Source organism: Leptonychotes weddellii, chromosome 13 (assembly GCF_054177405.1).
Source record: "Leptonychotes weddellii isolate Sample4059 chromosome 13, ASM5417740v2, whole genome shotgun sequence".
Taxonomy (NCBI): Eukaryota; Metazoa; Chordata; class Mammalia; order Carnivora; family Phocidae; genus Leptonychotes; species Leptonychotes weddellii.
In genome coordinates this window covers 75,708,477-75,734,763 of record NC_138381.1, presented here as the reverse complement: position 1 = coordinate 75,734,763, position 26,287 = coordinate 75,708,477, and the positions used below count along the sequence as shown (strand labels likewise).

At 51.7% G+C, this 26,287-nt stretch overlaps 4 protein-coding genes across 7 annotated transcripts in view; 1 reads left to right on the top strand and 3 right to left on the bottom strand.

The window, feature by feature from the left end:
• DIABLO (diablo IAP-binding mitochondrial protein) overlaps positions 1-3,474 on the top strand; it is an 18,146-nt gene extending 14,672 nt beyond the window's left edge. For 2 of the 3 annotated variants that reach the window (XM_081802310.1, XM_081802312.1), the window contains one exon: positions 2,618-3,474. In XM_081802310.1, the coding sequence (XP_081658436.1) occupies positions 2,618-2,814 (197 nt within the window). In that variant the 3' untranslated portion in view covers positions 2,815-3,474. Of the gene's footprint in view, positions 1-2,204 lie in introns of all 3 variants that reach the window. The other variant, XM_081802311.1, reaches the window with a different exon arrangement.
• A 16-nt stretch (positions 3,475-3,490) lies between these two features.
• On the bottom strand, positions 3,491-7,301 carry B3GNT4 (UDP-GlcNAc:betaGal beta-1,3-N-acetylglucosaminyltransferase 4). 2 transcript variants are annotated; one of them, XM_006742364.3, is made up of 2 exons: positions 7,184-7,301; positions 3,491-4,861 (listed from the first exon to the last, which is right to left on the bottom strand). In XM_006742364.3, exon 2 carries the CDS (start codon positions 4,851-4,853, stop codon positions 3,780-3,782), a length of 1,074 nt encoding a protein of 357 aa, XP_006742427.2. In that variant the 5' UTR covers positions 4,854-4,861; positions 7,184-7,301; the 3' UTR covers positions 3,491-3,779. The 2 variants fall into 2 exon arrangements, with proteins under 2 accessions (XP_006742427.2, XP_081658431.1); XM_081802305.1 differs by lacking the exon at positions 7,184-7,301 and adding an exon at positions 5,220-6,132.
• A 112-nt stretch (positions 7,302-7,413) lies between these two features.
• LRRC43 (leucine rich repeat containing 43) lies at positions 7,414-25,561 on the bottom strand. The gene is made up of 12 exons (XM_081802317.1): positions 25,449-25,561; positions 23,779-24,039; positions 22,617-22,727; positions 21,061-21,200; positions 19,346-19,584; positions 18,553-18,740; positions 17,522-17,748; positions 15,670-15,811; positions 15,360-15,518; positions 15,106-15,280; positions 14,724-14,771; positions 7,414-7,571 (listed from the first exon to the last, which is right to left on the bottom strand). The coding sequence occupies exons 1-12, from the start codon at positions 25,539-25,541 to the stop codon at positions 7,447-7,449; spliced, it is 1,908 nt and encodes a 635-aa protein (XP_081658443.1). The 5' UTR covers positions 25,542-25,561; the 3' UTR covers positions 7,414-7,446.
• Positions 10,619-11,127, bottom strand: LOC102727433 (large ribosomal subunit protein uL15-like). Its single transcript, XM_081802314.1, is given in 2 exon segments — positions 10,619-11,050; positions 11,053-11,127. Coding segments are annotated over 2 exon segments (444 nt in total). The 5' UTR covers positions 11,111-11,127; the 3' UTR covers positions 10,619-10,664.
• Positions 25,562-26,287: the final 726 nt, after the last annotated feature.

The window sequence follows — 26,287 nt, the reverse complement described above, 5'->3', positions numbered from 1 at the left end:
GGGCGCCTGGGTGGCTCAGTTGGTTAAGCGACTGCCTTCGGCTCAGGTCACGATCCTGGAGTCCCGGGATCGAGTCCCGCATCGGGCTCCCTGCTCAGCGGGGAGTCTGCTTCTCCCTCTGACCCTCCTCCCTCTCATGCTCTCTGTCTTTCATTCTCTCTCTCTCAAATAAATGAATAAAATCTTTAAAAAAAAAAAAAAGAAATAAACGGATTAAAGACCTCTTAAGTGTGAGACCAGAAACCATAAAACTCCTAAAAGAAAGCATAGGCAATAATCTCACCCTTAACAACCTATATGTATGGATATGTCTCCTCAGACAAGGGAAACAAAAGCAAAAATAATTGGGACTACACCAAAATAAAAAGCTTTAGCATAGCAAAAGAAACTATCAGCAAAACAAAAAAGCAAGCTAACGAATGGGAGAAGATACCTGTAAATTATATATCTAATAAGGGGTTAATATCCAAAATACATATAGAACTTACACAACACCAAAAAACAATCCAGTTAAACAGGCAGAGGATCTGAATAGACATTTTTCCAAAGAAGACATACAGATGGCCAATGGACACATGAAAAGATGCTCAACATCAGTAATCACCAGGGAAATGCAAATCAAAATCACGAGATCACACCTCACACCTGTCAGAATGGCTACTATCAAAAAGACAAGAAGTAACAAGTATTGGCCAAGATGTGGAATAAAGGGAATCCTTGTGCACTATTAGTAGGAATGTAAATTGGTGCAGCCACTGTGGAAAACAGTATGGAGGTTCCTCAAAAAATTAAAAATAGAAATTCTATATGATCCAGTAATTCCACTACTGGGTATTTACCCAACGAAAACAAAAACACAAATTCAAAAAGATATATGCACCCCTGTGTTTACTGCAGCATTATTTACAATAGCCAAGATACGGAAGCAACCCAGTGTCCATCGGTAGATGAGTGGTAAAGAAATTATGAACGATGTATGTATGTGAAATAAAAGGTGTAAGAAGATTTAAAGAAATAGGGGCACCTGGGTGGCTCAGTCAGTTAAGCATCCGACTCTTGATTTCTGCTCAGGCCATGATGTCAGGGTTGTGAGATGGAGCCCCACGCTGGGCTCTGTGCTCAGTGGGGAGTCTGGTTGGGATTCTCTTCTCTCTGCCCCTACCCCCACTCATGCGCTTGCCTCCCGCTCTCTAAAATAAATAAAAATCTTTAAAAAATAATTAAAAAGGCAAAATCTGTTTCCTTAAAAATTTGGCAAGTATGACTTTTTAGAGGGCAAAAATAACATCAGAAAGGGCTATTAGAGATACGGAGGGCTTTTCATTATATAAATATTACAGTCTTTATGGAAATCCCAAATTGTCTCCAAAAGTAAAGAATCCAAATAAAACCAATAACCATAAAAGTTGAAATAGTATTCAAAGATTTTGTGCCCCCAAAATGGACACTAAGCCCAGCTGTTTCGTGGAGAGTCTTAGCAAATCTTCAAGAAACATAATTCCTGTTACAGAAAGCATACCAGTGCATAGAACGTGATGGCAAGCCTTCCAACTGTTGTCACTGTATAAAGTCAGCATGGGCCCTGACCGCAAACTGCACTAGGCCAGCACTGGAACAAAACTATGGTCAGCATCACTTACATGGATGTAAGTCAAATATAGCCATTCACCCTCAAAATACAAGATACTTCAGTACTGAAAAAAAAAACTATCAACATAACTCACTACTTGAGATCATCTGCAGTAGAGGAGGAAAGCTACGTAATATAATGGCCATGTAATGTCACTATGTGCCCCGAAGCCGTCAGTAAAATGTAGTGCCCATTTCTGATGTAAATCTAAGTACAGTTATGAATAGAGTTTTCCTAACATGATAAAGGTTAAGTAATTCTACTTAGTAATGAACTATGAGAGGCATTCCCATCAAGGTCAGCAATAAGAGGGGTGCTTACAATTCTCCACTAATTTTTAGCATTGTACTGAAGATTCTTATTAATACAGTAAGGTTGGAAAGAACCACCCAGATCTTCTATAGATGAATTGATAAATATGTGTATCTATATGAGGACATACTAGTAGCAGGTAAACAAAATGATAGAGCCCAAAAACATTTTTAAAGAAAAAAATTGTAAAATATGTTCAATAGGTAGTATAAATTTACATAAAGACACAAAAGGTAACAATATTTCTCTATGCATTCCATAGGTACAAAAGAGGAGAAAGATGCCCTTTCAACTTCCAGCAGAGGTTATCTCTGAAGATTGGGTTGGGTGATGAAAGAGAGCTTTGACAATTCCATTGAGCTATTAATTTGTCAAAAAGAAATGTGTTAGTTGTGTAGTTAAATTCATAAGGTGTCTATACGAAGAGGTGTGTAGCTATAAAGAGGATTGTGGGAGTTATAATTCTTAATAATGATAGCTGCCGATAGCTGGGGAAAAATGCCGACCTCAGTGTGGAGGTAGGAAGTTCTCTGCTGTGCAGACAGGGCAGGGACAGACTAAGACGGAGGGGCTCACATGCCAGCCACAGGGCCCCAGGCTTTCCTCGACAACCCCCCCCCCCGCCCCGCCCCGCCCCATGTGACCTTTCAGCCTCATTGTCCCATCTTTTGGCAGGAGCAGATCAGGCCTCGATAACTGCCAGGAATCATATTCAGTTGGTGAAGTCGCAGGTACAGGAAATGCGTCAGCTGTCCCAGAAAGCAGAGACCAAGTTGGCAGAAGCACAGACGGAGGAGCTCCGTCAGAAAACACAGGAGGAAGGGGACGAGAGGGCCGGGCCGGAGCAGGAGGCCTACCTGCGTGAGGACTGAGTGCCCGGCTGCTGCCTACGTCTGCCGGCTCCGCCTGGGGAAATCCCTGCATGGAGAGGACACAGCAGGTCCTGCCCTGGCCCATTAGGCCGGAGTGAGCTGGGAGCGCCTGGCCCCATTCCCCCCCCCGCCCCCGTGGACCTGGTTCTTAGCCCTGGGGCACTGCACCCTGTTTAACATTTGACCCCAGTCTGCACAGCTTCCCATGCACCCATCTTTTTCCCTCTCACCCAGGGCATCTCAGCAGCCTGGCCAGAGAGAGGGGTCCTTTTTTGTCATGCCCACAGACAAGTTCAGTAGCTGTTTAACTTCCATTTCCAGTCTTACATTTTCAAATATGATTTAGTCTTTGCTCCCCCCATAGGAATGTGCATTTTTTTGGGCGGGGGGGAAGAGGAGCTTGTTTATAAGATTTCTTTTTAAGTGTTTCTAATGCCTTCTGTGATCTGGCCCCATTGCCTGTAAGGACAGCTGAAGCCCAGGAGCCAAAAGTCCAGTATTCTTAAGGAACTGAAAGCAGAGCGTTTACCTGGTGCTCAACAGGACATGTTCCAACACATGCTTCTTGTTTCCTTCTTTCCTTCGAGTTTCTCTATTGTATCTGAAGGAGAATAATTTTTTTTTGTTTTACATTTCAAAAAGAACATGTTTGTGTGTATATTCTGGGGCCCTGTGCAGCCTCTTTCCTTCACCTCCCAGACTGGCAGAGCCCCAAGGGGCTCCAGGAATTCCCTTCCCCGCCCCCAGCACCCGAGTTCTGGCAGCATTCACTAAGCCAAATGTGGCTCCCGTTCAACACATGCTGGGACAGGTGAAGCCAAGTTTCAGTGTTTTTAATCAGAGTTAGCAGGGTTGGGGTGGGGGTTACAAAAATGAAGTCAGCATTTCCTATAGACCATCAGGGTCAAGTGTCAAGGTTCTCAATTTGTCATCATGACAGGAAAATCCACACTGGGTCTACTCACTCAACCCGCCCCTCGGAGTTGAGGCAAGGGGGCTGCTGCACACTTGAGCCCCTCATCTGTCACCAGCGCCCACATGGTCCACATCTCCGGGGGGCTGAGGCGGTGCACCAGTAGGAGCCCTCGGTACAGGCAGGGGTCTAGGGGGTCCAGGGGCCGCCGTATTCCAAATGTCTTAAAGCCAGCGTGGTGCATGGGGCTCACCCCCAGCTTCCTCAGGCACATGCCCACAAAGACATCATCGATGGGGAAGAGTTCAGCCTCTTCCACGGCTGCTTGGAGGCGCTGCACGGTGGCTCTGGACATGACATATCCCCCACCCCCGGCATAGGGCGGGTAGTGGCGGGCCCTGTACATGGACGGGGGGATGAAGTATTTGACCTTGGTGTTCCTGTTGGGCAGGGCCTGGCGGATCACGTCTCCCACCAGGAGGTCCCGGGCTGGGTCCCAGCCTTCCAGGAACTCCAGCACGTTGGGGACATGGACGAAGACATCATCATCTCCCTTTAGCACGAAGTGGGCCTGGGGACAGGCAACCGCCACCCAGCGCTGCAAGTGCAGCTCCTTGAGGGTCAGGTTGAAGAAGTCCTCCGCAAAGTCCCACTGCAGGATGTCATCAAACTCGCGACTCTCGTAGGCCAGCAGCTGGGCGGGGGGCGCGGGTCCCGCCACCCCCAGGAGGAACACCAGCTTCAGCCGCCGGCCCCTGGCCCAGTCCCCCACCCGGCCCCACGTGCTGCGGATAGCCGCGCGCCGCTCCACGTGGCCAGGCTGCGACTTGATGGCCAGGAGCAGGAAGGTGTCCTCGGCACAGCCCGAAGGCTCCAGCAAGACGGAGAAGTTGCGGCAGTGGCGATAGGTCAGGAAGAGGCGGTGACGGCCAGGCAAGGACAGGGAGACGTTAGCCACCGTGCGGTTGGGGGCACACGGGCTGCGGCGGGGCCCCGGGGGAGACCAGAAGGGCTGGCGGGCCGCGGGGCCCCCCGCCGGCGTGGCCTCCTTCTTCAGGAAGAGCAGGCCACTGAGCAGCAACACAGCCAGGCTGTACGGGACCAGGCAGCCCAGCCTGCGGGACATGGCGGGGCCTGCAGGGAGAGAGCAGAATGAGCAGCCCCGCCCGGCCCGCCACCCAGCCGCGGAGTTCCTGCTGGCCGGCCTTTCATGTACTCTTAGCGCATCGTCTGGCTCTTTCCAGAGTCCCGCTCCCCGGGCACAGGCCAAGCACGTCTACGCCAGCCCTTGCCTTCCGCGGTCTTCAGAAGGCTCTCGAGAGCTGGCTCCCCCAAAGGACTTGCAGGGCTTTGAACCCGAGGCACCATGGGGCGCCTGGCTGGTTCAGTCAGAAGAGCATGGGACTCTTGATCTTGGGGTGGTGAGTTCGGGCCCCACACTGGGTGTCAAGATGACTTAAATTAACTTAAAAAAAATAAAAAAACCAAAAACCTGAGGCACCACAAGCACTTTCAGCATTTCCCAGGAAACTCCAGTATCTTCTGGTGAAAATGGCACAGAGCTAGTTGTTTCCAGTGAAATTCATTCTAAGCACAAAACCTGACATTGAGGGCCCTTGAGTCTAAAATCAAACCACCCCCCCCCCCCAAAAAAAGTGTGCACTCTAATCTGTTGGTGGCAGGCCCTGTGTTAGGTCTCCCCGCAGGACAGCCCCGGGCACTGCCCTTAGAGAGTCTGCTCCTCCTGAGAAAGGCAATCACAGAACCCGTCCTTCACGCCTGCCTCAAGTTTCTTCCCGCATCTTGGAAGGTTTCTTGGAGTCACTTAAAAGGGGGTTTATAAGAACAAACCCGTTGCACAGAAGAGCAGGAAAGCAAGCAGGAAAGCCGAGACCTGTGCCCGGGCTGCCTGCCCTGCAGCCGCCGTGGCCCACCCCTACCCCCCACACGGCCCTGGTTCTCTCTCAGCAAGCCCCCCAGCAGGACCGAGAGAAGGCCCAGAAATGGAGGCCGGGAGAGGACCTGCCCAAGATCAAGGGCAGCAAAGCCAGGCCTCGAGCCCCTCCCCTTCAGCCCCGCTGCATGTGGTCCTTGTCCAACAGGCCTTCACTTCCACCCAGTCCACCCGCAGTCGCCCCATCCCGGTCCCACACCGCTCCCGGCCGCCGGGGATGCGGAGGCCGCCACGACCTGCAGGGCCGCGGAGGAGAGAGACCAAACAAAACCAATCCCGACTTGAGACGGTGCTGAGAAGAAATGGAAGCAGCGTAAGGGAATGCAGTGACTGGGGAAGAGGATTCCAGCCTGTGGGAGTCCGGAAAGCGCTCCTTGATAAAGGACATCTGAGCAGGGGCTGAACGGAGGGGCCAAACCGCAAACACCTGGGGGGGTGGGGGGGGAGGGTGCCAGGCAGCGTCACGGAGCTCCCGGAGTCGGAGCAGGTGCGACGGCTCTGCGGCCAGGAGCGTGCTGCGGCCGGAGGAGGAGGGGCAGGGGCAGGGGGAGAAGGCCGACACAGAAGGCCCCGGTGAGGGGCGCGCGGCGGCTTGGGTTTACTGTAAGCTCGGGACAGACCCGCTGGAGGACTCAGCGGAGGCGGTGACAGAAATCACACCGCTTGAGAGGTTCCTCCTGCGGCGGCTTAGGTGATGGATCACGGAAGGGAAAGCGAAGCAGGAGACCAGCTAGGAAACGGCTGCATTAGTCAAGCCCACCCGCAGCTGGGACGGGCGCCGGGGCTGCCGCGCGGGCAAGCGCGAGGGCTTCCAGCTGCGGGCGGGGAGCCTGGGCCCGCAGCGCTCCCGCTGCGCACGCCGCCCCCCCACGTCTGACCCAGGCCAGTTCCCCCCCCCCCGAAAGACTGTGGAGCCAGGCTCCCCACCGCTCACACTACTGTGAATCCGAATTCAGTACCTGCCCCGTGTAGGTCTCCATACGGTGAGCCCCCAGGAGCCCGGTTCTTAACCTCGCGTGGGCTTCAGCGAGGGCACGACCCCCCTGCAAGTGTGCTGCCGAGTCCCAAGGGTCTGCAATTGTTTCTGGGCGGGGGGGGGGGGGAACAGCCGTCTCGGGTCCTGGGGGCTGGGCGACCCAACACGCTACGATAAGGGAAAGTGCCAAGGGCTAGTTCATTCCACGCGACAGCCTCTAACTGGCTGTTGTGGGGGCCGAAGGCCGGCGGGGTCGTCGGAGCAAGGAGCAGGGGCCCCCCGGCGGACACCCCTCCCGGTCCACGAGGCCCGGTTCCGGCCGTTCGGGCCCCGGCGGGCGAGCAGAAGCCGAGGGGCAGCAGGAGGCCGCCTGGCCCCGACGGCCCACTGGGGGAGACGACCCCGCCGCCAGACCCAGCGTCCTCGCGACTGCGCGGGCCCCTCCGGCCCAGAGAGACGCGCCTGACCCCGCAGCGGCGGCCCCAGGCGCTCCCGGGCCCGCTCAACCCGCCCCCTGCGGACCTACCTGAGCCGGGACGCGGGGCCAGGGACAGGCGAGGAGCTCGCGCAGCCGAGCCGAGACCCGGGGCTCTAGCCTCGCTCCGCCCGCTCGGCTGGGGCGGGGCTCCGGGGCGCCGCGGGACCCCTCCCACACCGGGCTTCGCGCACCCGCTGCGCACCTGCGGGCGGAGAGGCCGCCCCGCGCCCCCTGCCGGCCCCCCGCTCCCCGACGCGGCGGCCGCACGGACGCGGAGCCGCGGTGGTCAGAAGAGCCTTTAATCCGGCGCCCTACAGGGCGATCTCCCGGAGCGCCTCCTCGGCCGAGCGGTACTGGTTCAGCTGGATCTGCACCTCCACCGTCAGCGGCTGGGGCTGGTAGTCGCTGTCGTACTTGGGAGCCGCAGATTTTTTTTCTGAGAAATAAAAACACGAGTATGTGAGTCCCGAGAGATGTGCGGGCTGCTTCTCGGCCGCCCTGGACGGGCTCCAGGCGGAGCGCGGTTTGGGAATCCGAGATTCCACCCTCGGGTCTTAACCGTAGGGAGGAACACAGCTAAATCGCATCTAATCACATCACTGAACAAGGCGCAGCTGTGTTGAGCTGCAGGCTGAACCCGCGGCTTGTCTTGGAGCACCGTCTTCACTTGAAAGAACACTGACACACCGCGGTTATTCAGACGTGAATATTTGGCAGGTTATTTTCTAAAAAGCGAATGAAGTCTGGCATTTCAGGGAAAACACGCAAAGCATTTTGTTAAATTTATAACATTTGAGCTTTCAAGTAGAAATTAGAATTTGGAAACACTGTATCTGCCACCATGAACCTAACAGTTTCCCAATACTCAAGGACTCTTCTAATGATATGGGTGCTGATAAAGAATGTGATTTGTGGAATGTATAATGAAATGTGTCAACAGTTGGAAGATCTGCATAACTCAGTGAACCAGTATTTTACAAATAACCAATGCCAGATGTTACAAATTGTGCATGAGTAAGATAGCCTTTCAAAATGCAATGAAAAAATGGCAATGTAGACCAATGGATTTTAACATAACTGACTACGAAAAAATGCATTCATATAGATTGTTTTCCCTCTGTAACAGCCTTTAAAAAAACTACTAGTTGTCAAATTTGACATAATATCAAAGAAAAATATCCAGTTATTTGAAAACCTATTTTAACATATTCCCTTTTACAGTTACATGTCCATATGAGATTGGATTTTCTTCATACACTTCAAACACTGCAACACAAGAGAGTAACAGCAGAGGCAGCTATTCCAATGCAACTGTCAATTAAGCCAGACAATAAAAAGATTTGCAAAAGTGTAAAAAAAATTTGAGACCATCTTAACCCTGTGGCTTGATCATAAATCAGATGTCCATATTTGAATGGGTCCTGAAGTCCAGCAGTGTATGTCCTTTGTTCTTTTTCAAAGCTCTTTTGGCTGTTCTAGGTCCTTTGAATTTCCATATTAAGTTTGGAATCAACTTACTGATTTCTACGAGAAAAAAAAATCCCCCTAGAATTATGATTGAGATTAGGTTGAATTATAGATCAATTTGAGGAAAGCCAACATCTTAACAATACTGAATTCCCTATCCATGTACATATTTATCCCACCATTTATTTAAGTCTTTGATTCCCCTTGGCAACATTTTGTAGTTTTCAGAATACAAGACTTCCACATCCTTAGTCAGGTTTATCCCTATTTCATATTTTTCAATGCCATTGTAAAAATTCACTATCTGATTGTTCATTGCTAGTATATGGAAATACATTTAATTTCTTGAATACTGACCCTGTATCCTACAGCCTTATTAAATTTAGTTTTAGAAGCTTTCCTTTTCTTTAAAATTTTATTTATTTATTTGCGAGAGAGCAAGAGAGCAAGAGAGAGCTTGAGTGGGGTGGAGGGGCAGAGGGAAAGGGAGAGGGAGAAGCAGACTCCCTACTGAGCAGGGAGCCCAATATGGGGCTCGATCCCAGGACCCCAGATCTGACCTGAGCTGAAGGCAAATGCTTAACTAACCGAGGCACCCAGGCAACCCAGAAACTTTTCTAATATAGGCATTTAGTGCTATAAATTTCTCTATGAATACTGGCTTACTTAAGTTTTACTATTTTTGACATTTTATATTTTTATTTTCATTCAGTTCAAAATACTTTCTAAATTTCCCTTTTGGTTTCTTCTTGGTCCATGGGTTATTTAGATGTGCGTTATTTAGTTTCTAAAAATTGGGAGATTTTACAAATATCTTTGTTACTGATTTCTAATTTAATTCCACTATGGTCACAGAGGATAGGGTACTTTGTATGTCTTGAATTGTTTTAAACTTATTGAGACTTTATTTATGGCCCAGATTATGGAATATCTTGGTTCTGTGTGCACTTAAAGAATGTGTATTTTCATGTTATTGGGTGAGGTACTCTATAGATGTCAGTTACCTCAAATTGATTGGCAGTGTGATTCAAGTCTCCTACATCCTTACTGATTTTCTGTCTATGTGTCCTATCAATTACTCAGGGAGGTATATTGAAATCTCTGAACATAATTTTGGATTTGCCTATTTCTCCTTGTAGTTCTATCAGGTTTTTTTCCCCCCATGTATTTTGAAGCTTGATTATTAGGTGCATACATGCTTAGGTTTGTTAAATCCTCTTGACTCCTTTATTATTATGAAATGACCCTCTTTATTCCTGGTAATATTCTTTCTCTGAAGTCTATTTTGTCTGATATTAATAGTTGCTCCTTTTTTATTAGTGTAAGCATGAATATATTTCTCTATTTTTTAATATTTTTGTATCTTTATATCTAAAGTGGATTTCTGGTAAGCAGCATGTGGTTGGGTCTTACTTTTTTATCAAATCAGAACATCTCTGCCTTTTAATTGGATGTTTAGACCATTTACATTTAATGTGATTATTGATATGATTGGGTTTAAGTCTACCATCTTGTTATTTGTTTTCTATTTATCTCACATGTTCTGTTTCTTTTTTGTTTCCACCTCCTTTTAGATTAACTGAGTATCTTTATGATCCCTCTTTTCTCTCATTTGTTGGCTTATTAGCTAGACCTTTTTGTTGTATCATTTTAATGGTTACTTTAGAGTTTATAATAAATATCTTTAACTTATCGCAGTCTGGCTTCAAGTGATATTATACCACTTCACGTAGAAATAGGAATCTTACAGTGATACACTTCCATTTCTTTCCTTACTCCCAACCCTAGCCTTTTTGCTGTTGTTATACATTCTACTGGTGTTATAAGCACTGCAATATATTTTTTCATTAAACAATTAGCAATCACTTAAACATATTTAAATACTAAGAAAGGAGTCTTTATATTTAACCACAGTTACCATTTCTAGTGTTCTTGATTTCTTTGTGCAGATCCAGATCCATCTAGTCTTTTCTTCTGCTTAAAGGACTTCTTTTTTTTTTTTTTTTTTCCAGAAGAGAAAAGCACTTGTTAGCATTTAACGAACCCCCCCCCAAACGTGGCTTCAAGCTACCAGAACGCAGGCGCCCCCGACACCCTTAATCTTCTCCTCTGCTCTTCTACTGAAGAATTTGGCCTTCACGATGACAGGCTGTTTTGGGAGTTTTCCCTTTCCCAAAACTTTGTAGTAGCCCGATCGCACCACATCAATGATAGGAGCAGCTCCAGTCTTGTTTTTAGCGGCATTTACCCGTGTCTGCTCACTGACCAAGGTCCACAGTTTATCAAGGTTGACAGTTGGGCAGAAGCTCTGGTTCCTCTTTAAGTGGTAATGTCTCATACCAACTTTTCCAAAGTAACCTGGGTGATATTTGTCAAAGTTGATCCTGTGGTGATGCATGCCACCAGCATTACCCCGGCCTCCTGGGTGCTTCCGGTGCTTGCCGATGCGCCGTGGCCGTGGCTCACGTGGCCCCGAAGTTTCCGGGTCTTCCTCAGTCTGGATGGCATGTCGGCAGCCCAGACGGAAAAGCTGCTTAAAGGACTTCTTTGAACATTTCTTGTAATACAAGTATGCTGGTGATACATTCTTTCAGCATGTGTATGTCTAGAAAAGTGTTCAGTTCACTTTTGTTTTTGGAAGATATTTTTGTTAGGTAAAGAATTTTAAGTTGATAGTTATTTTTCTTTCAGTGTTTAAGAAGTCTTTCACTGTCTTCTATTTGGTATTTTCCTGATAAGACTGCTGTCATCTTTATCTTTGTTCCTCTGTCTTCATCACTGATTTTAAGCCGTTTTATTACTATCTAGCTTGGTTTAGTTTTCTTCATGCTTCTTGTGTTTTGAGTTCACTGAACTTTTTGGATTGGTTTATTTATAATTTCCATCTAACTTGGAAATGTTTCAGCAGTTACTTCTTCAGATATTCTCTCTGCCTACTCCACTCTCCTTTGGGGACTCCAACTATATGGACATCAGTTCCTTTGAATTTGTCTCAAAATTCACTGATGCTCTGTTCATTTTTTCCAGCCATTTTTCTGAGTTTAATTGTGGATAGTCTCTACTGCTTCCAGTTTACTAAACTTTTTTAAAATTGTCTAATATGCCATTAATCCCAGTAAATGTATTTTTAATGTGACATGGTAGTTTTCATCCCTAAAAGTTTGGCTTATAGTCCATATTGCTACATACCACCATCTTTCCTTTAGCTTCTTAGATATATGGAATATAATTATAATAACTGCTTTAATGTCCTTGTCTACTAATTCTAACATGTATGTCATTTCTGAGTCAGTTATGATTTATAAATTCTCATTATATATTGAATTTTCTGCTTTTTTTTTGCATGTCTGATTTTTTTTTAATTGGATGGCATATGTGAATTTTACCTTGGGTGCTATTTTTTTTTAAGGATTTTATTTATTTTGGAGAGAGAGAGTGTGTGCAAGTGGGGGGAGGGGCAGAGGGAAAGGGAGAGGACACTCTCAAGCAGACTTCACGCTAAGCACAGAGCCCAACGTGGGGCTTGATCTCATGACCCCGAGATCATGACCTGAGCTGAAATCAAGAGTCTGATGCTTAACAGACTGAGCTACCCAGGTGCCCCACCTGGTGTGCTGTTTTTGTATTCCTTACAATATCTTTGAATTTTGCTTTAGGACATGGTTAAATGTGATCCTTCCAGGTCTTGTCCTTTCCTGCTCAAAATTTGTAGAGTACCCCAGGGTGCTGGGCTCAATCCTTTTCTCTGTCAACATAAGCACACATATTTTCATGGTTTTAAATACTACCTATAAGCTGATTCATTCATTCAATCAATGTTGATGGCCTACTATGAGCCTACTATGCTGGGGACTGGGGATTGTATGACTTTAAAGAATGCAGGGGCAGTCCCTCACACACACACTTATAGTTTCAGTGTAGTGGGCAAAATAAAAATAAAACAATTACATGGATTCATATCTCTATAGTTTGCACGGTGCTGAGTACTACAGATGAAAACACTGGATTCAGGATGCCTGGGTGGCTCAGTTGGTTAGGCATCTGCCTTCAGCTCAGGTCATGATCCCAGAGTCCTGAGATCAAGTCTGTCATCGGGCTCCTTCCTCCATGGGGAGCCTGCTTCTCCCTCTACTTGCTGCTCCCCCTTCTTGTGCTCTCTCTCTCTGACAAATAAATAAAATCCCTTAAAAAAAACCCCAAAAAACCAAAAAAACAAAACCCATCAAATGCTATGAAGAAAAAAACGGAGCCCACCCTAATCCAGAGGATCAGCTTCCCTGAAGAAGGCAACTGAAGCTGAGATCTGGCAGATGGAGTAGCTGAGTAAACAGTGGCAGATAAAGTATGCCAAGCAGAACTCTCGGGGGCGTATAGAACATGGAAATCTGGATTTTGTGATGCAGCCAGCAGGAAGTCATGGAAGAAATTCCAACAGGGGAGTGACTCAGCCGGACTTGCAAACACGATCGCCCTGGCGGCCGCGGGGGAGCCGACAGAGTGGCCATGTGGGAGGAAGGAGGTGCAGCAAGGTGGCAAAATGGTGGTTGTCTGGGCTGGTGGCAGAGGGGATGGAGAAGGCATCGGGAGACAAGGGGCAGGAGAGGGAAAGGCTCTTGGACGCTCCATACACTTCAACTTCACAGGTGCAAAACCAAGCCCAGCCCCGGGTACAGCGTTGCAGGCCCCAGGCAGAAGCCTCTCCTGCCCCCCGTGCCCCCCAGTCACTGTCGGACCTGTTCCCTCCACACCACCTCTGCCGTCCATTTCCACGTCAGGCCCTTAGCATTTCTTGCCTATACATTGTTTTGCTTTGTTTAGGTGAATTTCCTTTCATCGAGGTAAAATTTTCATAATATTCAACATTTTAACTATTTTTAAATGTATACTTCTGTGGGTTTTAGTATATTCACAACGTTGTTCAACCATTCCCATGATGTAATTCCAGGACATTTCGTCCCCCCACATGGAAACCCTGTACCCATTAGCAGTCAACCCCCTCCCCCAGCCCCCACTGATCTACTTTCTGTCCCTATGGATTCATCTGTCCTGGGACATTTCACATAAACGGAATCAAACACTATGTGGCCTTCTGTGACTAGCTTCTTTCCTCGCCATCATGTTTTCAAGGTTCCTCAGGCTATACACGTGCCGGGCTTTGTTCCTTTTCAGCTGCTGAGGAATCCCTGTTGTGTGGAAATGCCACATCTGGGCATTCATCCACTGATGGGCCTTGGGCCGTTTGCACTTTCCGGCTGTCAGGAACAGTGTTGCTCTGACCTGGCCTTACACTTCGCAGCAGCCTCCCAGCCGGTCCCCTGTCTCCTATCGCTCCTTCCAAGCCAGCCGGTTCTTTCTACAGCTCAGATCTAAAGCTTACCTATTGTAGACACTTCAGTGACTGCCCCCTGTTCACAGAACAAGCCCAGACTCCTCGTTGGGCAAATAGGACCAATGACCTGAAACAGGCACCAGACTGCTGGGCCAGAAGGACCCTGGGCCAGGCCCAACTCAGCCCCCTCTCCCACCTCACCTGCCTCCTACCCCAGGCTGCCTCTCCTGCCCTTAGCATGACCTGCAGCAGCTGCTCTTGTCTCGGGGATTCAGGAAAGAGGGAGGGCTGGGTCCTTAGGGTGGGCATGGCCTTCCCGCTGCCCAGAAGATAGGATTCTCCGTCCTTCCATTTCCTTGGTCCCAAATCAGGCTGATCCTTCCCCAGGTCCTGCTACGGTCTGAATGTTTGTGTCCCTGCAAAATTTACACGTTGAAACCCTAACCCCCAGAAGTGATGGTATTAGGAGATGGGGCCTTGGAAGGTGACGAGGTCGTGAGGGTAGCGCCTCATGAATGGGATTAGTATCCTTACAAAAGAAGTTCCAGAGAGTCCCCATGCCCCTTCCACCACGTGAGGACGCAGCAAGAAGGGGCTGGCTACGAGCCAGGAAGAGGGCCCTTACCTAACGACGCTGCCACCTTGGTCTTGGACTTCCCAGCCTCCGGAGCTGCAAGAAATAAATGTCTGTTGTTTATAAGCCCCCCAGGCTGTGGCTTGTTATCGCAATGGGAACAGACTAAAGTCCTCAGGAAACATTCCCTGCTCCCGGTAACCATCATTAGATCTTACCCCTTTTAGCTTTCTTGTTCTTGTTCTTCTTTGCATCCTGAGAGAAAGAACCAGGACAGGAGAGGCTTACTGGAGTTGGGGGATACTGGGGAAGGGGTGGCTGCAGATCCTGCCGGTGGCCCAGGAAGAGGGGGCAGGTCTCCCAGGGAGGAGCGGGCCTGACCTGCCCACTGGCCAGACTCCTCACACCTGAGAAGGCCGCCCACGGCGTTGGGCCCGTAAAGCTGGGAGCTGGGCGCCACCGCATGGCCGAAGGAGAGGCCCTCCCCGCCCCTGCCCCCCGCCCCGTGCCTCTCAGGGCCCCGCACAGCCCTTCCCTGCCCAGCACTGTTTCGGTGGGGAGGGGTGTGGCGGGGCCCCCCGTACCCTGAGAAAGGTCAGGTCAGCCTGTCAGTTTCCAGGGTGCGGATCACCCCGAAGTTGCACACTTCGGACACCAGTGGCTCCCCCATCAGCAGGGGCTCCAGGGCCACGAAGCCGCTGCCCAGCACCCGCAGGATGGGCGGGTCCTGGCGGAGCTCCTTAGGAAGCTCCTTCTTCTTGGACGCCTTCTGCTCCTGTGGGGAGAGGCGGGGAGAGTGGATGTGTCCCCGGCAGGGATGGGGCCCAGAGCGCCCCCGGCAGTCCAGCAGGTACCTTCGGCGCCGTCTCTTTCTCCCCTTTCCCGGCCTTGTCCTTCCCGTCCTTTCCCTTCTTGTCTTTGTCCTTCTTCCCCTTCTTGTCCTTCTCCCCTTTTCCTTTCTTGGCAGGCAACACAGTCTCGACAGGCGGAGGCACCAGAGGCCAGGAGAGAATCTAGGAGATGGTGAGGTGGCCGCGAGTGACGGCAGGCGGCTGGGGGCTGGCTGGGATCTTGCTGGAAAGGCGCTGAGGTCGCCAATAAGGCAGCAGGGCCCCTGGTGATGCCCTGACAGGAGCCCGGAACACGGGAGCCCCGGTCACCCACCTTCTCCTCCACGATGGTCACGGTGGTCCCCGCCAGCAGGAAGGCCTTGAGGGGCACCAGGTCCCTGAGCGTGTGGTGCATCTCGTAGTTGCACGGGATGACATCAGTCCAGGGCTTGCGGATGGTGCTGAAGAGAACCGTCCTTGGGGAGGGCAGAGGAAGACGGGGGCCGTCACCCGGGAGGCCGTGGCCGGGGACCAGGGCGAGGCCTGTGAGGAGACGTGCGCACAGCGTGACAGGTGGCCAGACACACAGGATTACTGCCCGATGCCATTTACAGAAAGGTTGAAGAGAGGCACACAAGTTCATGGTGTTAGTTGAGTTGACAGTGACCCTTAGGAAGGAGGGAGGGGCCTAAGGAGTCTTCGGAGGTTCTGGTGTTTCTTGTCAAGGGCAGTGGTTGCCTGGGGGCCCTCATCATTTGGCTGTAAGGTGGATACTTCCGGATATGTGGGTTACATTTGAATCATTTATTTTGTAATAAAATAATAGAACAGGTCTGTGTGTCCAGTGCCACATGCAGAATCAGCACATTTCGAACTGAGACACAGAATATGAGTTCATTTTTTGAGAAAAAAAATTATAGGAGTATATATGTTCGTATATATGACCATGTAAGAAGAAACAGGGAACTAGATGCACAAAACTATTCAGAGTAATTCATTCTGGGGCGCCTGGCTGGCTCAGTCGGGAGAGGATGCAGCTCTTGATCTTGGGGGTCCTGAGTTCAAGCCCCACATTGGGCATAGAACCTACTTAAAGTAGATAAATAAACAAAAGGGTAATTCACTCTATGGGATGAGTTTGATGGATGCAGGAGGAGAAACTTTTATTTTCTAATTGACGTATTTTTTAAGGCAGAATCATTTGTGGTTCTATTGTATGGTTACTATTTCCAAAAATTCAACAACAACAACAACAACCACAGCGACCAGGACCACAAGGCTGGGGTTGACCAGGGAGCCTGGCTCGGGGCTGGCTGGGGGCTCCCCCTCTTCTGACAGCTGGGGTAGCCTCCTCCCTCGTTCTGTCACCCACGGGAACTCAGCACAGGGGCCCACAGCAGCCCCCTCAGAGTCTCCACAAGCCTGAATCCTTTACCCTCAGTGGAAGTTAAATAATTAAAAAAAAAAAAAAAAAAACTCTTCTAGCTTCAAGAGAAACTCGCTTTCCCAGTTCCTTGAGGGCATCGGCAGCAAAATCTGCGTGGGGCGAAAGCTCAGTTCATTAGAACTCAGTCGCAAATCCTGTTTTCAGGACTCTGGCCGTCAGAAGAATCAGGTGACACCACCAGCTGATAGCAGGAAGTTCGCAAACCAGGCTCCATGTTTTGAAGTGAGTTACCGAACCAGTTAACGGAGCTTCAAGACTCAATGAGAAGTGACTCTGAATTCTTGTAAAATTCTTCATCATCGAAAAAGATTCTTTATCAAATAAGACACAACATGTGATACGCACGCGGCCCGTGAGGGGGGCCTTCGGAGGGTGAGAAAGCACCCGCTACTCAGGCTGCGAGATCCACACCACGTGTCAGACGCCAGAATAAATTCCATTAGAATTAAAAGGTTAAACCGAGGAGCTTTCCAACTCCGAGGGCGGAGGGAAAGGGCTGCCCCTCTCTCACCTCTGCGTTGACTAACGAAAGCCCAGCCTTCAGAACAGCTGAGCGTCCAGGGACAAAGGCGCAGCTGCGCTCTGGTGGTGGTGGGGGGGCGCTCCCGGGGCCTCGACCACCGAACCCGGCCGCACCTGCGCGGCCACCGGCCCAGAGGGTCCCCAGGGGCCGCTGTCGGGCCAAGCTCGCGGGACCCCGGGCTCCCAGGCCCTGCTCCCGCGCGGCCTCCCTCCTTACCCTGGGGAGGGGCAGAGCCGGGGATCCATTCGCGGCCGCAACTTGGCCAGCTCCTCGGCGGAGTCGGTCAGCCTGGGCAAGGGCCCCGACCCGCCCGAGGCCACCGAACCCTCCAGCTCTCCCGACTGGGTGGACAGCCCGGACTCTAGCGAGTCTTCAGCCTCCTCGAAGACCTCTTCGGGAATGTCCTCGCCCAGCTGTTCCATGCTGGGCGACGGCCTGACGATCTGCGGGAGAAAGCCAGACACCCGCGCCCGGCGCTGTGCGCAGGGTTCTCCTCGCGCGCAGCGCGCATGTGCGTGAACAGGTGCCCGCACCGCGGTGAACTTGAAGCGCCAACCAACACACGGGCTTGGGCAGGAGGTTTAAAAAAAAATGCCCATCTTGGCCCTTCTGAGAGGCCTATGATAGGAGTAAGAACAGTGACAATTTCGGGCGCCTGGGTGGCTCAGTTGGTTAAGCGACTGCCTTCGGCTCAGGTCATGATCCTGGAGTCCCGGGATCGAGTCCCGCATCCGGCTCCCTGCTCGGCGGGGAGTCTGCTTCTCCCTCTGACCCTCCTCCGTCTCATTCTCTCTGTCTCTCATTCTCTCTCTCTCAAATAAATAAATAAAATCTTAAAAAAAAAAAAAAAGAACAGTGACAATTTCTGCAGGAGGTAGGGTGTCCCCCATCTCTCCTGGTCGGATGATACCCTCGGGTCTGCTTTCCATGAGAAGGGCGACGGAAGAGGAGGGGAGAAGCATGGGGTGGGGAGCAACCGGCCTGGTTGTAAATGTTGCTCCCTTGTGAGGCCGTTTGCTCGGATTTCAAGGGCAAAGGAAGGAGGTGAACACAGGTGAGTAACTGGAGCTGCAAGAAAGGGGCTGAATAGAGCCGCTTTCCTTCTCAGAGTAGGGTGTGAACCAGAAAGCTCCGAGGAAAGGGGTTTTCTGGGCCGCAAGAAGCGGTTCTGCCTGCACAGGAGACCCTGGGGAGCCAAGTGCAGCGCATGCGCCCCAGTTCCCGGGAGCAGCCCGCGGGGCACACACCTCAGCCAGCACGCCACCGTAATCACTTCCTTCTCCTTCTTCGTCTTCCACAAAATCGTAGGTCACGTAGTAGCTGTAAGTAATAAAAGGGCCTTGAGGCCCCGGCTCCGGGTCCAGGATAGAGGTGTCCAGAACGCCCTTGACATTTCCAATAGTCACCACGAGCTGGGCCTCACGGGCCAAGAGGTCTGCAAGGGGAGGGGGCAGAAGTGAGGGGGACAGCAGGGGAGGGCAGGCCCAGCCGGTTCCCTGCAGGCGGGGCTGAGCCTTGAAGTTGGCAGACTTGGGTTCAAATCCCAGTTCTGCGAAGTTCAAACACAGTGATTTGGAGTAAGTCCCTTTTCGGTAAGATATCGCCCTTAAGCCTTGTTTTCCGGATTTGTATAATGTGAACGATAGTAGCTGCCTTTGCAGGATGGTTACAGATGAAGAATCAGTGTTACCTTAGCGCAGCCTGCACACAGGAAGCTCTGATGACCCATGTTCCGTCACCCTCACCTTGAGACGGCTCTGATGCGGCTTGCGGCATGGGCCACCAGGGGGTGATCTCAAGCCATCACAAAAGTAAAGAAATTGAAAGAATGTTTCCTGTTGGCCTAGGATGGTCTCAGCCTCCTTACCACTTCTGTCCCCAAATCCCAATTACAGGGATCAAAAATCTGGGAGAGAACTGTGCCCAAGAAGGTGAGCTACCCCTGACTAACTGGGGAGCTGCCGGGACAGGCCACCCAGTTCCATGGTGGGCCAGTGAGCAGACGCCAGCCCCTCCCCCCTTGCCCATCCGCTCCCTCACCCCCACTGTGGCTGAGCCCCCGGAACTGATGCTTCTCACTGGGAGACACGGTGATGTCGTCCAGCACGCAGAGCCCGGACAGGCTGTCGATGGTGAAGCCTCGGTAGTAGGGCACCAGGGCCAGGGGGTTCCCCTGCAGCCCGAGCAGCCGCAGGTGTGGGAGGGTGCTGAGGCTGGCGATCATGCCCTGCAGGTCCGTCAGGTCATTGAAGCTCAGGTCCAGAGAGATGAGGTTGGGCCTCGAAGGGGAGCAGGGCCATCCAGGAGTCAGAGGCAGGGTGAGCGTGGGGATGGGGACAGGCAGCTGTGGTCACGTGCCGGGCCCGCCCTGCTCAACACCCCCCAGCACCCCATGTCCAGGACAGACAGCAGGCCCGTGCTGAGGGTGGGATAGGAGCCCCAGTCTCGACTCCCAAGTTAGCTGCTCTTGACTCAAGTTTGCCCCCTGTTGAGAAGCACCTCTTGGTTCTACTATCCCCTCCCCCCCCATGACACTGCCATCCTCAGTGTGACATAGAGATGGCCCTGGTCACTTCCTGCCTGCAATGACTTCCATTTACACAGATCTCTTCTCAGTTAAACTCTTGGTACTGCCCAGAGATCCTGATACAGCATTGTGCATCTAGAAGGTTCTCAACAAAGACTGACAGTGGCAAGGAAGACAGAAGGAAGCCAGTGGGGAGGAACAGTGGGTGGGGTAAGAGGGGCCGGTAAATATGGGGACCTGGGAAGAGGGTGCGTGAAACTTGAGGGGTCCAGAAGCTGGAGGACGCCTTCCAAAGGCCCCACTGGCTCATAGTCGTAGGAAGCCCTGTGATTCATGTCTTGGGGGCACATGAGTGAAGAAGAACACGCCAGTGAGGACAAAGGAGGCGCCCTCCATCCCAGTCTGGAGGAAAGGGCCAGGAAGGGGGGCACGGGTGCTCTCCCCACTGCACAGAGCAAACTGGTACCAGCTCTGACACAGCAGCAAGAAGAACGCAAGGGGCATGTCATCAGCACGTCATACCCTCCGGTCTCCAGTGGACTGAACTTGGGCACCTCCCCTCCCCTCCTGCCCTGCTTTCCTGGCCCTGGGCAGCCAGTCAGTGGGAAACACCCGAGAAACACATCTCATGAGGTCAGCCCATGGACCTTATCCAATGTCAGCCTTCAAGAAGACTGGGAAGACATCAGCAAAACCGATCCGTGAGCAGGGTAGCCTCCTTTGTGAATTTCAAGGCAGCGAAAGACAGAGGTTTCACTTACGTGTTTTTATGAAACTCACACCTGGCATGAAGCAGGTTACCTCGGTTTAGAGGAAGTATGTTTTCCAAATAAAAAATCAGAACACACGGTACTCTGGCCATGGCATGAGTCTACAGACTTTGGGTGGTTACAACTGGTGTGGGGGTCTCCTGGCAGCTAGTGGGTGGAGGCCAGGGATGCCACATGAGACAGCCCCACAACCAACCGTTGCCCACTCCGATGTCGGCAGCCCTGCTCTAAAAGCTTCAAAGCGAAAGGTCTGACCCACTCCCGCCACCTCTTGTAATCCTTCCCTGGGCTGCAGTGGGAAGTTTTGCTTATTCAGTCAGAGACATGAATCCTAGGTCTGGAGCTGACAGCCAACCAGCAGTTATTATAGAAAAGAGCAAAGCTGAGTTCTTCAAGGCACCCCCCAAACCTAAGGCTTAAGCCCTTCTCTCTCTTTCCATCCCAGGCTCTTGAGTTACCAGTGATCCGCGGTGACATACAGACTTTCCAAGGGGCCCAGAAGCTTGTTCTGACCCAACCCCAAGTGCTGGAGAAAAGGGGGCGGGCTAGTGCACAGACACTCCAGACTGCTGATCTTGTTGCCGTAGAGCTCCAGCACCTGGGAGGAGCAGAAAGAAGGGGCCTGTGAGTCCATCCGTCCTCCTCCCTCCCTCCCTGAGAAACAGCGGGTGGAACGGGGAAGTTCTCATACCAGGCTGCCCTGCGCCCACCCGGGCTCCCTTTAAAATATGGGGGAAAGGGGCGCCTGGGTGGCTCAGTCGGTTAAGTGTCTGCATTTGGCTCAGGTTGTGATCCTGGGGTCCCAGGATCGAGCCCCACATTGTGCTCCTGGCTCAGCGGGAGCCTGCTTCTCCCTCTCCCTCTCCCTCTCCCTTCTCATGCTCTCTCTCACTCACTCTCTCAAAATAAATTAAAAAATAAAATAAAATAAAATATGGGGAACAAATATTTCTGCAGCAGGTGTTGGAAAGTTTCTTTTCCTTTTGTGAAGGACACGTGGAAATTCGGCATGGGAGGGGATGGTGGAGTGGATGGGGACAGGCATAGCAATTTGGCAACTGCCCAGCCCACGGCAGCCTGTCTCTGGGAAAGCCAAAGGGCCCCTGGCTGGAGTAAGGACTCACTGGAGGATAACAGAGCATTCTTGGATTTCTGCTCCGAGGCCTCGCCTGGTTTCTTCCTAGGCCTGGCACTGAGCCATAGTTCTGAGTCCCTTCTGCCACAAAATCTATGAATTTCCACATTTAATTTAAAATTGAGACCATTTTGGTTGGTTCAGCAGAAAATTCATAATAAAGCCCAGGCTAGCTTTTCTTAAAATGATTTTTTTTTTTTACTGTGGCAAAATATTTATGATTTGCCATTTTCCCTACTTGTAAGTGTACCGTTCAGCGGCGTTACGTGGGGTCCCATCATCATGCAGCCAACATCATCACTCCTATTTCTGAAAGTTTTCATCACCCCAGACGGATGCTCTGTGCCCACCACAGTGGGTACCCATCATGTACCACAATGACTCCCCATCGCCCTCACCCCTGCCCTAGTAACCTCTGCTCTGCTTCCGGTCCTTGTGGATTTGCCTCTCCTAGATATTTCGTGCAAGCTGAATCACCTAATATGTGACCTTTTGGGTCTGGCCTCTTTCATTCAGCATCATGTTTTCAAGTTTCATCCATGCTGTGGCATGACTCATTCCTTTTCTGATTGACCAACATCCCACGGTATGGAGAGACCACATTTTGTCTACCCACTCATCTGTGGATGGACATTTGGGTTGGCCCCACTTTTGGCTGCAAGAATCTCAGTTCCTGCCTTCAATTCTCTGGGGCATCTGCCTAGAGATGGCACTGCTGGGTCACACAGAAATTCTACTTTTTTGAGGACTCTGGCCTCCCTTTCCAAAGCTTGGCATACAGCCACACTGGCTGAAGCTTTGGGTGGCAGGACAAGGCAGGGGCAGGGTCTCTGGGCTGCGCCAGAACAAAGATGCTACATGGAGCCTGGGCTCCTTTACCTTGAGGGTTGGGGGCAGGTTGACGACATCGATCTCCTTGATTTGATTGGCACTCAGTACCAACTCTTCAAGTTTCTGAAATTTCAGGAGACCTTTATCCACCAGGCTCACCTGGAAGGGAAGGGGGCAGGAAGCTAGGCGCTCTCGTGGGCGAGGCAGCTGTGGAGCAGAAATGGGGTCCACAGGAGGACAGCAACAGCCACTTCCCCTCCTGAGGGAGTCGCGTCGCACACGCCAACCCCCATCCTCCCCCTCACTGACCTCCTGAGCGGCTCCCCTGCACATCCCACCAGGACCCCTGTGCCTCGACCCTGGCGGGGATCTCTCACCTCTTTGCCCTCACCCCGCCCCCCCGAGGTGTTGTCCAACTTCCAGCTCAGTGTCCTGTGTCCCCTGTTGGACTGTGAACTCCCAAGGGCAGGGATGCCATGTTCTTTGCTGTCTACCCCTGGGCCACAGTGGGCCCCGAGGCTGTAAGGAATCGCTAGCTGACGCCCAGCAGGGTCAGACCCGAAGTTCCGAGGGGTCCACTGTGAATCTTCAGGTGTTTGTGGCCTCAAAGACATTAGGACCCTTCCTGGTGACTGTGCCAGTCTGCCCAGGTTTGAGGGGTTCCTAGGACACAAAACTTTCAGAGCGGACACCGGGAAGGTCCCAGCAAAATGGTTGGAGTGGCTCTCACTCCTCATGCCTGGTACTGTGTAAGTTCACAGTTTCTCTGGGGAAGGAGAAGGGAAGGTAGGAAGGCTGAGGTTGCAGTTTGGGGCTCTGTTATTTGGTAGCAGCGAAGAAACCTTTTTCATAACAGAAACTAATACGGTACCATGCCAACCCTCCCTAACCCCAGGTCCCCACAGTTTATGTAAAACCAATACAGACACTTTAAACGTCTCTTCTAGGACCCAGGAGGGCCGACTGCAGGGTGCACCGGAAGTCAGCTCTACAAGACACACCTGGATGACCCCCCTCTCAGGGGGGTGAAGAAAGAAGACACCAACAAATGAGCAGCTGGCCCTGCTTGGTGGGGGGACCGGTGAAATCAATTCGGGGGGCACAGCTACCTTCCCATCCTTCCTCCCACTTAACACTGAGGACCCACTACTAAGGACTGTACAGTTCTGTAGGGCGAATGGCCTCCCCAGCAGCAACTCCCGGCTCTTACCTGCTTGTCCACCACCCGTAGGGACCTGAAGTAGGAGTAGAAGAAGGTGTCTTTGAGCACCAGGGGATTCTGGATGGCCAGTTCTCTCAGAAAATGGTCCTCTGCACTGGAGCCCTCCAGCAGAGCCCAGGGTGAGTGGGGGCTGCGGACCAGGCCCAGCAGTGCCTCCACGGTCTCCTCCCCAGGGTTCACGGCCTCCTCCTCTCTGGGGACCAGCTCCTTCCATGTTCGCCAAGTTCGAGGAAGGAAGCGTGACTTATTCTGCAGTGGTGGAGGTGGAGAATTTTGCTACTCAGTCACTCAGCCCCTCTCAAGGATTCGAGACTCCCCAAATAGAGCAGATCGTAAGATAGGACAATCAGGGACAAAGAGTTTAGACGTTTAGACGGTGAGTAATCAATAATTTTGACTGATTATTAGCCACGGATAGAACTACAGACCGAGAACTACATTCCGGCCTTTAAGAGTTCACTCAAACCAAAAAAAAAAAAAAAAAGAGTTCACTCAAGCTGGGAACCTTGAAGAAGCAGGGGAAAGCAACCAAACATTTCAGAAAGATTTATGTACTAGAAGCTAGGAGGTGCGAAAGGCCCTCTGAGGGATGTATTAACCAAGGAAAGGTTTTTGAGGACGAAGGGGCAAGGCTGGAAAGATGAATTCAGAATTGAGATGCCAGTGGATGATGAAAGGATGAGTCCCAGAGTTGACTTTCTCCCAGCCCTTCCTCCAGGAGACTCTTGAGAGACATCCGTGAAACCCCAAAGCTCTGCATGGATGCCAGGCACACACAGGAGGTGTGCAACAATGTTTGTTGATGAAACAAACAAATGATTTAGTTCCTTGATTGGTGTCTCGGTGTTCTCCTCTATGAAAACGGGAACACTGACCTCCCCTTAGCCCCTTACCAGTGTGGGGGGTGCCAGCTTTTCAGCAAGTGGGAGGGAAACATTCCAGACCCCCAAGATATTCCTGTGCACATCTGAGGGGCGGCAGGTTGTCATTGTCATGCTCCTCATCCCCAGCAGGAGCACCTAGCTGATGGGGGGGGGGGCGGGGAGACACACCTGCTCTAGCCCTCCTGAGCCACCACTTGCTCCCCAGGGAGAAGCCTTGGAAGGGAAGTGTTTCTGGCCTTAGACACACGGAGACACGAAGGGAGGGAGGAAGCCCCTTCTCCCAGACCCACCAGCCTCTGCAGGCCTCAGAACAGGGCCTGCTCAGGACCCTGCGGCCCTGGGCCTGGGGGCTCTCGCTATGTGAGATCTGGGGCACCTGAAGGTCAGGAAGCTCTTGGCCCAGGCAAAGGCTCTTCACCCCAAAAGGGGCCTGGTGTCTTTAACAGATTGAGAAGCCCTACCCCAGGTCAGCCTGATGTGCTCAGGTTGGGGGTCCTGCCCTCCTCTCTGGGTCAGGCCCACAGACGGGGTGGGGCAGGGGCGCCGCGGGGGAGCCATCCCGTCGGCCCCAGCAGGGTCCCAGCCCCCACCTCAGGTCAGCCCGCTCCCTAAATGCCCAGGTCCAACCCCCCATCCCCCCGGCTTCTCCAGATCAGCCACATCCTGCGGCTGGCGGCCCCTCGGCCCCGCCCCACCCGCCCCTGGTCAGTCCCGTCCGTCCCCCAGATCCCCGAGTCCCTCGTCGGGCCGCCCCCCGCCCGCCGGCGCCCGCACCCAGCTGCCGGTGCCGCACGGGAACTCGCGCAGACACAAGTGTCTCAGGTGCTCCCGGACCGCGGCGCTCAGGGTCACGCCCGGCTTCTCCATGGCCGCGCGACCCCCTGCCTAGCCGGTCGCTAGGCAACCGCCGGGACACACGCGCGTGCGCGCCAGGGCCGGGCGCGTGCTCGTCCCGGCGGGGGCGCGCGGCACGCAGGCGCTCCCGAAACCCACGACTAACAGGTGTGTGCGGACTTTTCCCGACCGGGAATCCGACACCTTGACTCAGGCGGGGACGACCTGGGTTTTCTCTTCTGACCCATCTGTGCTCGCAGCTGTAAAATGGGATAATAGTACACTTCCCACCGCAAGCCGGAAAGGGGACGGGGGGAGCTGTAACGGCTGTAGCTCCTAGTAGGTGCCGAGCGCTTCCCATATGAAAAAAGTGCCAATTATCATGCCCTTTTGATAGATCTAGAAAGGGGAAATGAGCCCAAGGTCAAACAATCTCAAGATTCTAACCAGTGGATTCCAATGTGGATCTCTTTAACCCCTGAGTCACGGGCTTTAACACCGTCTGCAAATATAACCATGTTAGCACCGAGATCCCATTTAGACTGAAGCAATCTCATTCATCTCTCCATTCTCAGGGCATCTAGCATCTAGTCTACTGCTGGCTAAACAGTAAGGGCTCCTGGGCACAGGTTTGAGAAATAAGTGGGATAAAATGATTCTGGTTCCTATAATTTGGAAACGCAACATCTTTATTGAGATACAATTTACAAACCCCCAAATTCACCCGTTTAAAATGTGCAATTTTGTGATTTTTAGTATATTCACAATGCAACTATATT